Genomic DNA, 15283 nt, shown 5'->3' on the forward strand with positions numbered 1-15283 from the left:
CTTGCCCTCAGAGAACGCCGGCTTCTCCTCACAGGGGACTCTGGTTTCTCCCCACAGAGAACCCCGGCTTCTCCCCACAGCCGCCGCGGTTCACAGGGGCTCCGCCGGGGAGAAGCTCCCGGCAGCCCTTCCCCGCGAGATGGCAGCACGCCGCGGCTCCTCCGTGTGCTCGGCAGCCGCCCGCCCTGCCCGTGCCCAGCGGCGGCACGGGACCGCTCTCCCGGGCCGTCCGGGCTCCGTGGCGCCGCCGGCCGCGCTCCCTCCCTCAGCGCTCGGGGGCTGGCGCTCGGGGGCGGGCGCTCGGGGGCTGGCGCTCGGGGGCTGGCGCTCGGGGGCTGGCGCTCGGGCATCCGCGCCGACAGGCGGCGCCTCCGCAACCAGCGAGCGGGCCGTGCCCCGAGGGGCCGCGCGCGCTGCTTCCGACGAGGAAGCGGAAGCGGCTCGGGGCCGCACGCTTCCGGGGCGGGTGACGGGCGTCGCGGCGCGGGCGGCAGCGGGAAGCGCCGCGGCGGAGGAGGCTGGAGCGGGCGCTGCCGTGCCCCAGGTCGCCGCACCCACCCCAGCCGCTGTGAGCCTCCTCCGGCGCTCCAGGTGTCTCAGGGCACGGCGGCGGCGCGCTGGCTCCGGCCGTCAGTAGCGGGGTGGCGGGCAGGGTCCCGAACGCCGGGGCGCGGGAGCGGCGGCGCCGGGCCTCTGCGGCGGCTCTCGCCGGGAAGCGCCGCCGTGCTCGGGCCGCGACGCGGCGCAGTGCTCCGGGGGGCGCTGCGAGGGGAGCGGGCGGTCACGGCGGGACAGCAGCTCCGGGGTACGGGACCCCTGCCCCAGGGCGCCGCCGCGGCGTTACCGGTAGCGAGAGCCGAGGGCGGGAGCTTTCTTTTCGCCACTCGTCTTTCAGCAGCGCTGCCTGGGTATGCGAGCTGAGGGAACCGCAGCAGGATTTACAAATGGGATAACGCAAAGCTGTACAGACTGTGCAGCGCTAAACGCGGCCTTGTGCGTTCTTACCCTGTGTCTCCTTTCTAGGAAAAATGATTTCTGAAAGCAATTCCTTCATGAAGGGAGTGGTGCTAGGAGGAGCTTTCTGCATGTTAGTTACACTCCTCGGGCATATTAAGGTGGGCCACGGGACTAAAGCACATCACCACCAGCACCATCACATCCAGGCACCCAACAAAGAAGATGTGTTAAACCTTTCTGAAGGCGAACGCATGGAGCTTAGTAAAAGTATCCGTGTTTATTGCATCATCCTGGTGAAACCCAAAGATCTGGGGCACTGGGCTGCGGTGAGAGAGACGTGGAGCAAGCACTGCGACAAGGTGGAGTTCTACAGCTCTGAAAACGTCAAAGTGTTTGATTCTGTAGCCCTCAACACAAACGACATCTGGGTGATGATGAGAAAAGCCTACAAGATGACCTATGAACGCTATAAAGATGAATTCAGCTGGTTCTTCCTTGCATACCCAACGACATTTGCTATTATTGAGAACCTCAAGTATTTCTTACTGAAAAAAGACCCCTCGCAGCCTTTTTATATAGGCCACACTGTAAAGTCTGGTGACCTCGAGTATGTAGATGGCGAGGGAGGAATAGTCTTAAGCATTGAGTCACTGAGACGACTCTCCCGTGTTCTTGAAGACCCTGACAAGTGTCCAGAGCAGGGAGGTATGATTTGGAAACTTGCTGAGGATAAACAGCTAGCAATCTGCCTCAAGTACACCGGCGTGTTTGCCGAAAACGCAGAGGACTCGGAAGGAAAGGACGTTTTTAACACGAAATCAGTCAGTGCTCTCATTAAGGAGGCCATGTCCACTCACCCTCAGCAGGTGGTGGACGGCTGCTGCTCCGACATGGCCATCACCTTCAGCGGCCTGGCCCCCAACCACATGCACGTGATGATGTACGGCGTGTACCGCCTGCGGCCCTACGGTCACACCTACACCGACGCGCTCGTCTTCCTGCCGCCCCCGGGCTCCGACAACGACTGAGGGCTGCGGGGATGAGCCCTGCCAGCTCTCCTCCCAGCTGGCACTCAGACTGACAGACTCCCATTTTTGTACCTGTGGTACTGGTGTACATTTTGGAGGGCGTTTTTTTTGCACACTGAGGTTTAGTAAAGCTCTTCATTTTAAAAATGTGGGAGGAGAACTTTTTTGTAAGTTTTTTATACAGAAATGCTTCTGGCATGAAATGAGAGAGAAGTTGTTAATGTCTATGACACAAGGAAATGAAGTTTATATGGGGGGTTTGAACATGTAAATATTTATTAATGAAAACCCAAGTGAACTTTAGTCTACTGTTACAAATATATTTTTGTAAGAGTTTAATTATTTCAATCCTTCCACGCATTTCTAGAATGTCTTTATATCCAAGATGTACCAATAAAACTGACTCCAGATGCAGCCTCAAAGTCCAACTTCAAGCTATTTCCTTTACACTAAACTACACCACAGCTCTGCTGTCTAGGCAGTAGCTGTTGCTTTACATACAGCCTCCCACCCCAGTAGGGAACAGCATGAAGCAAGCCAACCGCAGTTCTGCTCAAAATTTACAGCAGAGTAATATCAAGAGACCTTTGGACTGCTGGTTTTAAGCAGACAAAAGAGATAACACACTACCTGACCATGTTAATATTTGTTCAAATAGAATTAGCACAAGAGTAATTGCTCATTTAAAATTTCCCTTCCTCTATAAACATATTAGAATAAAAGTTCAGTATTCTTATCACTCCTGTTCGTGGTGCTAATGGTGTTTACAAGGAAGAAGCTGGTTGACTGTCAAAGGTTGGGGTTGCACTCTGAGCCTTTCTTTGAGTACTATGCAAAACAGGTTAGGTGCACAATAAAGCAAGATGCAGCACTCCCTAATACTGGGGAAGGAGGGATGCTTTTTTACTTTGTAATTTCTTTAATGTTTTTAGTTAATATTGAGTGCACTTGAAATCAGTTGCATACAAGTTACCACGTCACACCTCCCTGCCAGTCACAGCAAGTACAGATAAGCAGCTCTTCAAAATTTACTCCACTTTAGAATTCACTGACCTGGATGTTTTAAGACTTTTGAGAAAGGGACTTCTATCTGCTACATTTAGGAGTACCAGAGCTTTGCTGGTACTACAACATCCATAAAAGACCTGAGAAGATAGTACGTTAGCTGACTTTTCTTTAACAAACTATTTGAAGTGTCTCATCTTGTCCCACACTGCGAGGGGCAGTGAAACAGCTGCTTCAGAGCTGACAAAAATGTCCACATCTCTCCATTTAAGCGTCAAGTCCTTCAGTTTTTACAAGACTAGTAAGAAAACTGCTCTGACCCTCAGGCAAGGTGCCACAGCTCAGCTGTCTCAGAAGATGCCCATTGTTGCACATTATCCTCCACGTCAGTCAGAGCTCAGCTGACTCAGCAAGACAGACACATACATGGCTGTCAACATCTAGGAAAAACTTAAATCGGCATTTTTTACATTGTGTAAAATTTATATTCAATTTGATTTAGGTATGATTTAACTTGCATCTTACAGAATCATTTTTAAAAGGCTAGATCCACAGTTGGGAATACTCTGACAAAGCCACATGAAGAAAGTCATAGTTTGGATTTCAGTGGTGTTTCTGATATTAAAACCGGTTCTGACTCCACTGCAACAACAGAAGTTATAGGGCAAGTCAAGGAAAAAGAATGAGTTAACAATTCAAACCAGAACAAGTCCCATTTATCACAGATTTAAGTACTGTACCACAACAGAAGAATACAAGACGGAAGGAAAAAAAAAGCAAGCCACAGAACTCGACATGAGCTCGTTTTACACACAAAAAAGAGCGAGCCACTGAAGCCCAGACTGATTCCTCATAGCACTAACAAGAAATTAGTACAACAGGGTCTTCAAGATGCAAGAAAATGTCCACTAACCTTCCTTTCAGAATGCCTGAGGTTTGACCAAACTTCGTTCTGCAATACTGCTGTAATAATCACTTTGTTTTCATCTTCCTAAGCCAACAGTTTCAGATTTACCCTGTCTGGTCAATAACTCTACAAGAAAAAATTTTAAATAGCATGTGTTAGGTAAGACATTCCATCTCCCATGTCTTAATTTGGCTTTAGAATCAGATGAGAACACCTCTGCCACTACCTTCCCTGAAAGTCCCAGGGTGGGGAAACCAAACATAACAGCCTCGAGATAAGGCACCTGAACAGAAAATAACCTTCTGCCATTGTAAATCACAAGTGTTAGAACAGAGAACTGAAATATTAATAAATGCTTCCAGAGACAGAGTTATGAGTGTGAGACCTTAAAGTTTCCTTAGTTTATTAGATGATTCCATGGCACAGGCTGTTTTCCATAGGCATGGCTTTGGGTACGCAGTTGCTAACAAAGAGCCGGATTATCCCGACACACACACGGTGCCCTGCCCCGCGCCTGTACTGACGTGTGGCAGTGGGCTCAGAGCTCTTTCCAGATTCCACCTGAAGAAGTCACTCCGGGCTACACTGATAACCGTGTTCTGCCATCATGCCTTTGTTAAACAGTGACTTTGTTTCTGCTCCTAAAGTAAAGAAGGCAAACAGGGAGTAGAGCACGAGGCACCGAGTTGGCACTCCCTCCACGTGGAGTACGCCCACCACAACTATAAGCTTCACTATAAGGAGAGCGGTATCAAACAGTGCTGGCAGGTAGAAACTTGAACATACATGTATTCTTCAGATATGAACTAGCAGAAAAGAATTTCTAGTCCACACACCAGTCTAAGTTCATAAATTCTATAGATAAATGCATACTAAAAAGAGAAAACCCTTAAGTAAAATACTGAAGTTAATGCTGTTAATAAATTAAGTTAAAAAATAAATGTCAAAAAAACTGATTTCTCCACATTCAAGAAACATGTAGACTGACAAGATGTTCATCAGAAGAAAAAATCTGAAATGTTTCAGAGGTTTTATAAACCATATTAATTATATTTCACATACACTTCATACTGCTCTTCTAAAAGAGCATAAAAATGTAAACATTTCTTGGCTTTTTCCTCCTTTTTGTTTGAAATAGTCTACTCACAGTCCATGCAGGATCTTTCCATCAGGTATCTTCAGTCCCTGAAGACTTGGATTTAAGACAAAACAAAAGAACTGTAATAAAAAGAAATCTAGAAAACTATTGTAGCCTAACAGGACTTTCGCATTCACTTATTTATTTAGCATAGCCACAGAACAAAATAATTTGTACATTCAGTCACATTAAAAACAAGGAATTACAAAGCAGTCCACATTTAATCTAAGTGCATTCCTTTGGAGTAACACAGTTCCTTTTGTTTCATTTGTATGTCTTCATATGCCAAAGGCCATCATTTAAATAGTGGATATTTTCGATACCAATCCCTTTGTTGACCTTCTCACTGTAGGAGGAGGAAAAAAGTAGAGAAGTATTAGCTAAGTTAAACATTAGAGCGGTGCAAACACAATGCTTAGAGTAGAAAATTCAACATTTGTCAGCTGGAAAGGGGGAAGCTGTCCCCCACACATCTTGCTAATCTTCACCAGCAGGTGGGCAAGAAACAATGGTTGTTATTACTTTATCCACATTGCTGAAGAGGACTTCATTTGCCCTACATATTTTTTTCAACAACATTCCACAATATTTTTAACTACTTCTTTGTGGGAGGCAGTTCTTCAGACAACACACTGCTTTTCTTAATTTTACAACTTTCTGTGATGGAGAAATGCCAAGTGACTCTTCTCCTTACAGTATAGGAGGTGGTGTAACGTGGCTGGAATGTGGAATTGAACAAGTCCTGTTTCCAAGTATGCCACCAACACAATCAAGTGCAGGTGAGCTGCTTTGTTTCTAGTTGCAGGACATCTACTCACTTAATAAAGAATTATAAATTATGTGCCGAGGACTTGCAGCGTGTTGCAGACATACTATCCATGACTCAATGATGACATTGAGTCCTGTCATCTTTTAAAAATGATTGCTTTGGTGGATTTCTGAGAGTTTTTCCCAGTACATTACTTCAAGGAAAAAAAAAATCTAGTTTTATCACAATAAACAAGAAGCCTTATCACTCTAGGACTAAGAACAAGTTTCATTCCCCTGAAAAATACAATTTGCTGCGTTCCTATACAACTTGTCCAAAAGGAAGGAAAACACTGCTAGGTTAATTGCATTAACACATCACCTATCATGACACCATGTGACTGAAATCATACTGTTTCACAATTTTGTTATTTCAACAACATCACACACAAATAAAAAGGAAACTAACAGGCTGCACAGATCATTTCATATAATTTCATTTTCCTCTCCAGTTCATGCTACTTCTTACAGGACCAGGGTACTCAGCTGCAAGGCTCTTGTTTTTGAAGCTAGGATTAGGCATACAGATCATCCCAGTTTGCAGCGATCACAGCAGATCACTGCAGATGTAGGACTGGAAAAAAAGAGCAATTTTTTCCACCTACTCTTGGAGTCTTTTCAAGACACTGGAAAGAATCCTGCAGAATGAAATGCTTCAGCAGCTGCAGCACATCCAAATCCAGGTTGCTATGGTCCTGCTCTACTCCTAACACATTGCCACCTCTATCTCTCATGCTACCATTACAGCTTAGGACCACAGAGCAATCAAGTGCAGAAGATGATCCGGACAAGAATTATCCCCACAAGAACGGGTGATTTGTTTACATCAAAATCAGCTTTCTCATCCACACAAGTGCTATATGGGGCTGGAACTAACACAACCCAAGCTGCTGGGCACATCTCACATCCTGCTGCAACATGTTACAGAACTCAAAATAGCAAAGTGATTTAGCCACTTACAATTGAGCACTATCTGAATGCTTAGAACAACTAATATCAGCTTTCATTTTCTGTCTCTTCTCCTCTCAAATAGTTTTCAGTTGATGTTTCTCCCCTGAGCAGACTTCTACATTTCACAAGCTCAGCTAAGATAGTAAGCACATAGAATCATAGAATGGTAGGGGTTGGAAGGGACCTTTAGAGATCATCTAGTCCAACCCCCCTGCAGAAGCAGGGTCACCTAGATCAGGTCACAGAAATGCAACATGGGGGTATGAGGTAAAGGTAAAGGTAAAGGTAAAGAGAGGGTCATAGAGGAAAGTCTAGCTGGTTGGCCAAATACCAGCAGGACTTCAGTCTCTGCTGTCCCTGCAGACAAAAATCAGTTCAATGTTTTCAACCCTCTCAAATCCAAATTACATTCCATGCCCAGCCTGAGCAGTAAGTACACCATACAAGTATTTTTTATTCAGGAAGGGTGCAAGAAACAGTAACATTCAGGGGTAGTACTAATATTGTGCATTTTCAAATCCATATTCACATGAAAGCAGCTATTTTTATTCCGTTTGGTAAACAAATAAGTAGGGAAGATATACCTGCCTCCTCTGCTCTCCTTCAACGTTAATCAACAAAATGAAAGCTTTAAAAAACCTGTACTTGAACAACATATGCTGCAACAGTGGTGCAGTAACCTCAACAGGGGTGCAGTAACCTCAACAGGGGTGTTCATGTTCCAAGCTAACACAGGAATAATGACATAGGACAGGTTATATTTCCATTTTTTAAACACTTACATGTCGTCAGCTGACATCTTCATTACTCCCACACATAATGCATGTTGCTTTCCCTCTGCCATTATTGCCTACAAATTATTGTTAAGGAAAACAGATTTTTTTTAAAAAAACTATTTCAGAAAAGCACAAGCAACACGAGGAAATGACTTCACAAAGAAGTTTCAAAATCCAGTGTTGAACTTTTCCCCTTTTAGTAATTCTAGAGCTCTAGCTCTTAAAGATGAGCAAAACAACGCAGGGCATTTAACAACCACATCACAGTGTGCAGAACAAAGCGTGTATTTACTAACTTGAAACAGTAATTACTGAAAAAGACCTCTCAGCACTACACTCCATTTCTTCCTTTGTGCCTAAGCTTGGACACAATAGCCTCACTCCTTCTGGAACAAAACAACACACATTTGTGAGGCTATTTTAGATCCCAAGGTACAGAAGAACCCAGACAAAAATCTAAAAATCCAGTACTGAAATCAGACATGCCCTCTTGAAAGCTTAACAACATGTGATGCTAACTGCTGATCTTTTCCTATAGCATGTAACTAACAGCAACAGCACAGCTTGGTATCATTACTGTTGTATTTGCTCAGGGTTTCTTTCCCAGGAATATAATGAGCAGGAGAAAACTAGCATAGTTTCCTCCTTTTTACATATGTTAACTTCATCAGACATAGAGCAGATGCTGACTACAGCAAAGCTGATCCTAAACATCTTTCCAATTCTCCTATTGCTGAAGGAGGCACAAGATTGCTTAAGAAGGCAGGGCATATATTACACCATACCTCATCTATTTTTACATTTCTGCATAAAATCACAACAGAGCTCCGGTGAGCAATTTGACATCCCACCCAACAGCACAGCAAGGGTTTGGAATTTGGTTTGGAACATCACACTAAGTAAAAAAATAAAAAGAACCATTTTAACCCTGCCAAATAACATCTGAACCTCTGCATCTTTCAAATTACTAGTTATTCCACAAAATACCACTGAAATTCACAGTATTTCGATCACATTACAAACAGCTGAGGAACACAGGAACAGAACTTTAACTCATCTCACAGCAAGCAGTAATTCATAGTTCATTCATAGTTAAAGAAGGATACAACAACAGTATCAACAGCAGCAGGGTAAAGCTTCGCTCCAGGAGATGTCAGGCCAGGACACATTATATTAGCTCCACTTAGTACAAATTTAATGGCGCCTTTATCAACCTGCTGATGTGGTAGAATAAATGGGTCTAGGAGGGGAAAAGACACAGCATTACAATTAATATGGTAAGATGACAACATGAATAACTCATTATCAAGTCAGTTTAGATGGAGTAATTAGATAAAGAGTGTGCTGCTAGGGAAAGAACTTTGAAAAACAATTACTGGAGCTCCTGCTGGGTTCTAATGTCCCAAAAGGAGACAAGCACAGTTCTCCCAGACCACATCTTTAATCTGACAACCAAAGGGTAATCCAACACTACATCTATATCTCCTGCATACTCACATACCAAGTAACAAATGTAGCAATTTCTCCCAGTGAAAACAATCACACAAGTGTCCACATACTAAGAGGTCTTAAAACCAAAGGGTCCCTCAAATTACATGTATAACCTCTTATATGGAATCACAGAAAAAGAAACACAGGAAAAGAAAGAGTTTAGCATTAACAGGACAGAAAAAGGCAAAGATGGACAAAATCCACAAAGGCTTCCTGCTTTCCAAGCCACCCTTCACGCACACACACCTTCTGGTAGTACTCCAAACACTGAATAACATTTTTAAGGACATCTACACTCATCCAAAACAGAACAATGAGAACAGCAGAAAAATATGATAGTAAATTGTAAAAGGCAAAAAGCATGCATCATAAATTCTTACAGGAGACAAGTATACATTACACCATTAAAATCATGATCGAAGAATATTTTTCAGGGACTAACAGCACAAAACTCAGATTTCTGTTTCAGGGAAACCTCTCCCAAGATACTTCACAGAGCTTTGCACAGTTTGTAGAAATCAGACTGAGTAATATATAGCATTACAATAATTCTGGGAGAAGCAATCTACACAGGCACCTGATACAGTGCCCTGGTTTTGGCCAGGACAGTAGCTGGTGCAGAGCTGTGGTTTGGATTTAGTGGGAGCATACTGTTGATAACACACCAACGTTTTAGTTGTTGCTAAGCAGTGCGTATCCTCAGCGAAGGACTTTTCAGTTTCCTGTGCTCTGCCAGCCAGGAGGTGCACAAGAAGCTGGGAAGGAGCATGGCCAGGACAGCTGACCTGAACTAGCCACAAGGCTATTCCATACCATAGGATATCATGCCCAGTACATAAACTGGGGGGAGCTGGAAGGGAGGGGTGGATCACTTCTCAGGCATCAGTCAGCAGGTGCTGGGTAGCTGCACTGTGCAGCATTTGTCCTTCTTGGGGTTTATTTCTCTTTTTGTTATATTACTTTTCAATAGCACTACTATCATATTTTATTATTTTAATTACTCTATTTTATGTCATATTTGTTAATGAACAGTCCTTATCTCAACCCACAAGTTTTACTTATTTTCCTTACTCTTCCCCCCATCCCACTGGGAGTGGAGAAGTGAACAAGTGGCTGCGTGGTACTCCGTTGTTGGTTGGGATTAAACCATGACATACAGTAAAGAAATACATTACAGCTGAGAAAGTATACTATATCTTCAAGTTCTATCCTGGAATATCTATACGCATGAAAGTAGTAAGTCAATTAAGCTGTACCGAACTCCCATGGAATCAGATGCTCACCCCTCTCTCCCCACCAACACCATCCTCAGGAAACTTACATTTGTGAAGCAACCTTAGTGTTGGGTAAAAAATCCCTTCTCTTTGTCTGAAGAACAGCAATTCCCCATTCACAGTGAGGATTTCTATATGTTCATGACTGCAAGATTGAAAAAAAGAAATATTCCAGTAGCCACCTAACTCTTTTACAGTTTAAATGAAACATTTAACTTCAAAACCTGGTCCATCTTGGCATCTGAGAATTAAGACAGTCAATTAGCATGAGAATTAAAACCAGAAATACTATATTTTTTAGGACTTGTTTCAACAGTAGCCACCTTCTTCCTCCTTTAAGAACAGAAAAAGAAATCAAATCTACAAACATCCAGCTGCTCACAAATTGTACTTCTTTGGGTTTTGTTAAATGCAATATGAGTGGATAAGGAAGAAAGAAGATAATCCAGGTCATACATGGAAGCCCTAAAATAGTAAGAAATGCTACTGGAAGTTATCCAAACAAGTGTGAGCCTCTGCATCCACAGAGCAGAATGTTTCCCCTCAACAACAGGCTGAACCTTGAAGAGTCCTCAGCTACATTGCACATGCATTACTATGCAGCATTTTTGTTTTCCTCAAACATCCTACTGGTATATGCCTTCCACAGCATGATGAGCACACGCAAGTTCTCTAGTTCGGCTATTATCTACTAAGAAACGATAGATGCTTTTCAAAAACACTAAGCTCTATTACAAAGCCAAATAAACATTTAAAGGAAGCAACCCTAGTACCCTGGAAGTTTAGGAGAAAAGAAACTTACCATCTTACTATTTTGACTGGATCTTTCTTTGGCATAATTTGGTTTAGCCATGGTTCAATAACAGGAAACTGGTCTACCAGTTGATTCTTAATACCTTTAATAACTGAAGTCTTCAGCTGGATGCAATTTGACACATTCTCCTTTTCATCAAATCTGTCAAGTGAGTTAATAAGTGTTTTAGAAATACACAACTTGCTGTACAAACGACGCAGTATCTCAGTCGTAAGTCTTCCAAAACGACTGTAAATTCACTATAAAAACCTAGCAGTACATTTGCCCAGCTTTCAAATTCAGCATTTCATGATGCTTAAATGTGTCCCTGGGAACATGGGGCTGCGAGATGGCAGAGTGGTCCACACTAGTAAGCCGCCTTTCTCCCTACTTTGCATAGATCCACAAAACACGTTTTTAGTCTCATACAGCTTTGCACACAGCTCTAATTCATTCAACTCATGGAGCAGGCTTTGCTGATAACATGAACACCTACAGCCCTGTTCAGACACATTTATGAGCCGTTCAGCTTTACCACAGACGTATGAACTGTACTTCGTACTGCCCTAAAGTTCAGACAAGTTAATGACTCAGCTTGCTTTTTCGGTTTTTCTCGTTTAAACAGCAACCGCACCAAGACCCCAGGCCAGTGCGTCCGAGGGCGACGCCGAGGGCTGCCCCGCGGCCCCAGGAGACTAAGGCGGACGCGGGGGCCAGCGGGGAGCCGCCCCGGCCCCAGTTCCTCAGCCAGGCCGGGCCGGGCCGGGCCTGCGAGCGTACCGCTGGGTGCCGGCTGCCAGAGCCGGGCCCCGGGGCAAAAGGGGCACTGGGCCCATCCCCACTCGACTCCCCTCCCCCCCGTTCCCGAGCCCCAGCCACTGGGGGACGGCAGGGCCCGGCCCCACTCACTTCTTGAACATCCTGGGGGCGGTGGGCGCCGGGCGGACGAGGCGGGCGGGTGCGTGGGGCCGGCGGGCGGCGGCGCGGGCACGCACAGGCTCCGCGCTCCCTCACACGAGGCTCCCGGCGCTGCCTCCCCGCCGCGCCGCGCCAGCCGGAAGCGCCGCGCACTTTACGGCCTGGCGCATGCGCACGGGCCGGCTCGGCACGGCTCGCCCCGGGCTCCGGCCGCCGCGCTGAGCTACGGGACCGCTGAGGAGTCCAACTCCCCGCTGTGAAACCGAAGTACTGAACATGTTAAAGACGTTTGGTGTGTGTAAAACGCCCTTTGTCCAGGCGGCTGCACGTCGCTGCCAAACCACTGCCCGCCGCACAGGAGCGGCTCCATTTGGCTTTCGCAGGAACCAGGGGCTTGGAACCTGCAGCGCTGGCTGTGCCACTTTTAAACAAGATGAATCGTTTAAAAGCAAAGTCAAAGTGCTAATTACTAACATCATTTAAAGCCAAATCTGTTTCAGCAGAGAAAATATCGCCACCTCCAGTGAGAAGCAGCAGAAGCCGTATTCCGGCCTGGTTCAGAACAGCACACGGGGTCCTGTCAGCACCCTCAGCAAAGAACACACCGTGTTTCTCCTCAAACAGCAGATCCCAGAGCCAACCACTCAGAGGCGACTGGGCCGCACCCTTCAGTGTGAAGAAGGAGCAGAAGAAACTGGTCTTGAAGTCAAGATCTCAGCTGCCAGAAAGAGCGAGCGGGCTCTGCTGAAGATGATGCTTCACAGTGTTTATTAGAATCAAATTAGGTTTTGTTTGGTGATGACTGCAGGAACTGTGGATATTAATAAGAAAATGTAGACAGAGGGAATATACCATTGTGCTTTTAGACTCTGAAGAGCAGACATGAACATTTTTGTTCCTCAGACAGGTACATTCCTATGTACAGGCAACCTCCCTGTTTTCGTAGAGTAATGGAAATCCCACAACTGGCATAAAGGGAAGAAAGGAGGATGCCAAAGACCAGGTTATCAGTTATGCTAACTACCAAGTTTTTTTTTTTTTCCATACAAAACAAGTTAATCAGCTTTGATGCTATCACAACTAACTAGAACTTCATACATAGGAGTTACATTAGTCATACAAAGGAAAATCAAGCCTTTACACATAGTATAATTTATTCCAACAGTGACAGAGCCGGGAGCACACTAATAATTTTTAAAAAGTACAGGAATTAACTATGTCATTACATAAACATTCAGGCATTTAACTCAGGAACACCACCTCCACCTACTTTGTAGCATCACAAAAAATCCTAAGCTATAATTAAGCATTCCATTTTAACTGAAACACAACATTGCTCGTGCCCAGATTAGAAAGCAGGAACGGGAGTTTATCACGCCAACAAACTATTCCATGCATTGCTTCTGCTCTCAGAATAACTTTTATTAAATAACACTTTGCAAAGTTAAACACTTCTTGCAGGTGTGCTCACAGATTTTTAAAAACATAGTGAAAACTTCATCATACTCCCACCGTGAGTGTTAAAAACATAAGGTAAGCTCTCCATGACGGCCAAGCTCACTGCACATCTCCCTGAAGCCACCTGAACCACTGGCTCCATGCTAGCCTAAACCAGCAAGATTAATTCCTCATTTTCCAAAATGGCTTCTGCCAACAGGAAGCTCATATGTCCATTCTCCTTCCACCTTAAAGCATCTAGACCACTGGCTCCCTTCAGGGCTGAGCTGACTTTGACTCTGGTCTCAACATCTCCATCTTCTCTTCCAAATGCGTTTTGTAGGTGTAGCTGCAGAGACTTCCAAGGCCAGCTGAGCACTTGCCCCATCTAAATTTGCTTGTACTAAGGATTTTTGTAGGCTTCAATCGCCTAGAGTGGAATTTTATAACACAGTGCTCATTATTGTTCAGCCAAAAAGCTGGAGGCATTTGCTCTGTCTGCAGTGTTATTTCTAAGTGATGGAATTTTAAGACCATGATACCTTCACAGGATAGACAAAGCAAGAGGCACATCCAGTAAATGGCCTTCCAAGCCGTCCAGCCCTGACAGAAATCACTCCTCGGGATCATATGCTAAATAGAAAGTGTCTACAATCTCCTTCTCAGTATGTTTCATCAGGAAAAGGGAAAAATCCATTTCACCAGGCTTCCTCCTGGGTCCCCAGTGCTTTATCTTGCCTTCACCTGCTCTCTCACATATACCAGGACACAACTGGTCAGGAGCCACATATTCAGATGGGATACTGACTCTTTCCCACCCGAATTACTGCATGGACAGGATAACTCCCCAGGAAAAGGGACACTTCTTGCTGCTCCTTCTTTTATAAATCCAACTGCTTTCATAAAACAAGCATACTGGTTTTGGCTGGGATAGGGTTCAATTTCTTCACAGGAGCTACTCTGGGACTGTGGTTTGGATTTGTGCTGGAAACAGTGCTGACAGCACAGGGATGTTTGTGCTGCTGCTGAGCAGGGCTCACACACAGCCCAGGCCTTTTCTGCTCCTCATCCATCCCATGAGTGAGGAAACTGAGGGGCACAAGCAGTTGGGAGGGGACACAGCCGGGACAGCTGACCCCAGGGATACCACAGACCCCACAGGTTACACTCAGCATATAAAGCTGGGGAAGGAGGAGGAAGAGGGGGACGTTCAGCGTGATGGCTTTTGGCTTCCCAAGTCCCTGTTACCCATGCTGGAGCCCTGTTGTCCTGGGGATGACTCAACATCCACCTGCCAATGGCAAGTGGGGAATTAAGTCCTTGTTTTGCTTTGCCTGTGCACAGCTTCTGCTTTACCAATTCTTTACCTCAATCTACAACTCTTCTCATTTTTACCCTTCCCATTCTCTCCCTCATCTCACCAGGTGGGACGGAAGGAGAGCGACTGCATGAGGCTTAGTTGTCAGTTGAGGTTAAACCACGACACCAAAAACCTGTAGAAATTTAGATTTCTTACCTCTCTACACCTCTTACCTAGTTTAACTTAAGAGAACATGACAGTTACTGGGAGCAGATGAAAGTTTGTGAGCGTAATCATGTAGGTTTTATTTATTTAGCAAATCTGCTTATTCCCGTTACATCTACCTTGGAGTATAACTAGTCCTTGGGAACTAGGCAACCTGTTCTAAAACCAGTAAAAAAAACAATTAAGATTTGTTACGTTTGTTTGGGGTTTTTTAATCTGGAAAAAGTACTTATCTACACATCACTGGCATTCCACTTCAGGCCTCAGGAGCTGCCT

The 15283-nt window shown here is 44.9% G+C and overlaps 2 protein-coding genes across 4 annotated transcripts; one reads left to right on the plus strand and one right to left on the minus strand.

The window, feature by feature from the left end:
• The first annotated feature begins 476 nt into the window (after positions 1-476).
• Positions 477-2399, plus strand: C1GALT1C1 (C1GALT1 specific chaperone 1). Of its 3 annotated transcripts, none has more exons than XM_062006474.1 (2): positions 477-908; positions 1024-2399. In XM_062006474.1, the coding sequence occupies exon 2, from the start codon at positions 1029-1031 to the stop codon at positions 1983-1985; it is 957 nt and encodes a 318-aa protein (XP_061862458.1). In that variant the 5' UTR covers positions 477-908; positions 1024-1028; the 3' UTR covers positions 1986-2399. The 3 variants fall into 3 exon arrangements, with proteins under 3 accessions (XP_061862458.1, XP_061862457.1, XP_061862459.1); XM_062006473.1 differs by having other exon boundaries at positions 477-591; XM_062006475.1 differs by having other exon boundaries at positions 501-568.
• A 2761-nt stretch (positions 2400-5160) lies between these two features.
• MCTS1 (MCTS1 re-initiation and release factor) lies at positions 5161-12187 on the minus strand. The gene is made up of 6 exons (XM_062006476.1): positions 12037-12187; positions 11137-11289; positions 10382-10479; positions 8676-8809; positions 7576-7643; positions 5161-5381 (listed from the first exon to the last, which is right to left on the minus strand). Exons 1-6 carry the CDS (start codon positions 12045-12047, stop codon positions 5300-5302), a joined length of 546 nt encoding a protein of 181 aa, XP_061862460.1. The 5' UTR covers positions 12048-12187; the 3' UTR covers positions 5161-5299.
• Between the last annotated feature and the right edge of the window lie 3096 nt (positions 12188-15283).

Source organism: Colius striatus, chromosome 13, assembly GCF_028858725.1.
Source record: "Colius striatus isolate bColStr4 chromosome 13, bColStr4.1.hap1, whole genome shotgun sequence".
NCBI classification, from domain to species: Eukaryota; Metazoa; Chordata; class Aves; order Coliiformes; family Coliidae; genus Colius; species Colius striatus.

Coding starts and splice junctions, on each gene's coding strand:
- MCTS1 (XM_062006476.1), bottom strand. Junction 10,480..11,136: donor CCAGTCAAAATAGTAAGATG/GTAAGTTTCTTT, acceptor TCAATCTTGCAG/TCATGAACATATAGAAATCC. Junction 5,382..7,575: donor AAGATGTCAGCTGACGACAT/GTAAGTGTTTAA, acceptor CTCCTCCTACAG/TGAGAAGGTCAACAAAGGGA.
- C1GALT1C1 (XM_062006474.1), top strand. CDS start 1,029: ATGATTTCTGAAAGCAATTCCTTCATGAAGGGAGTGGTGCTAGGAGGA.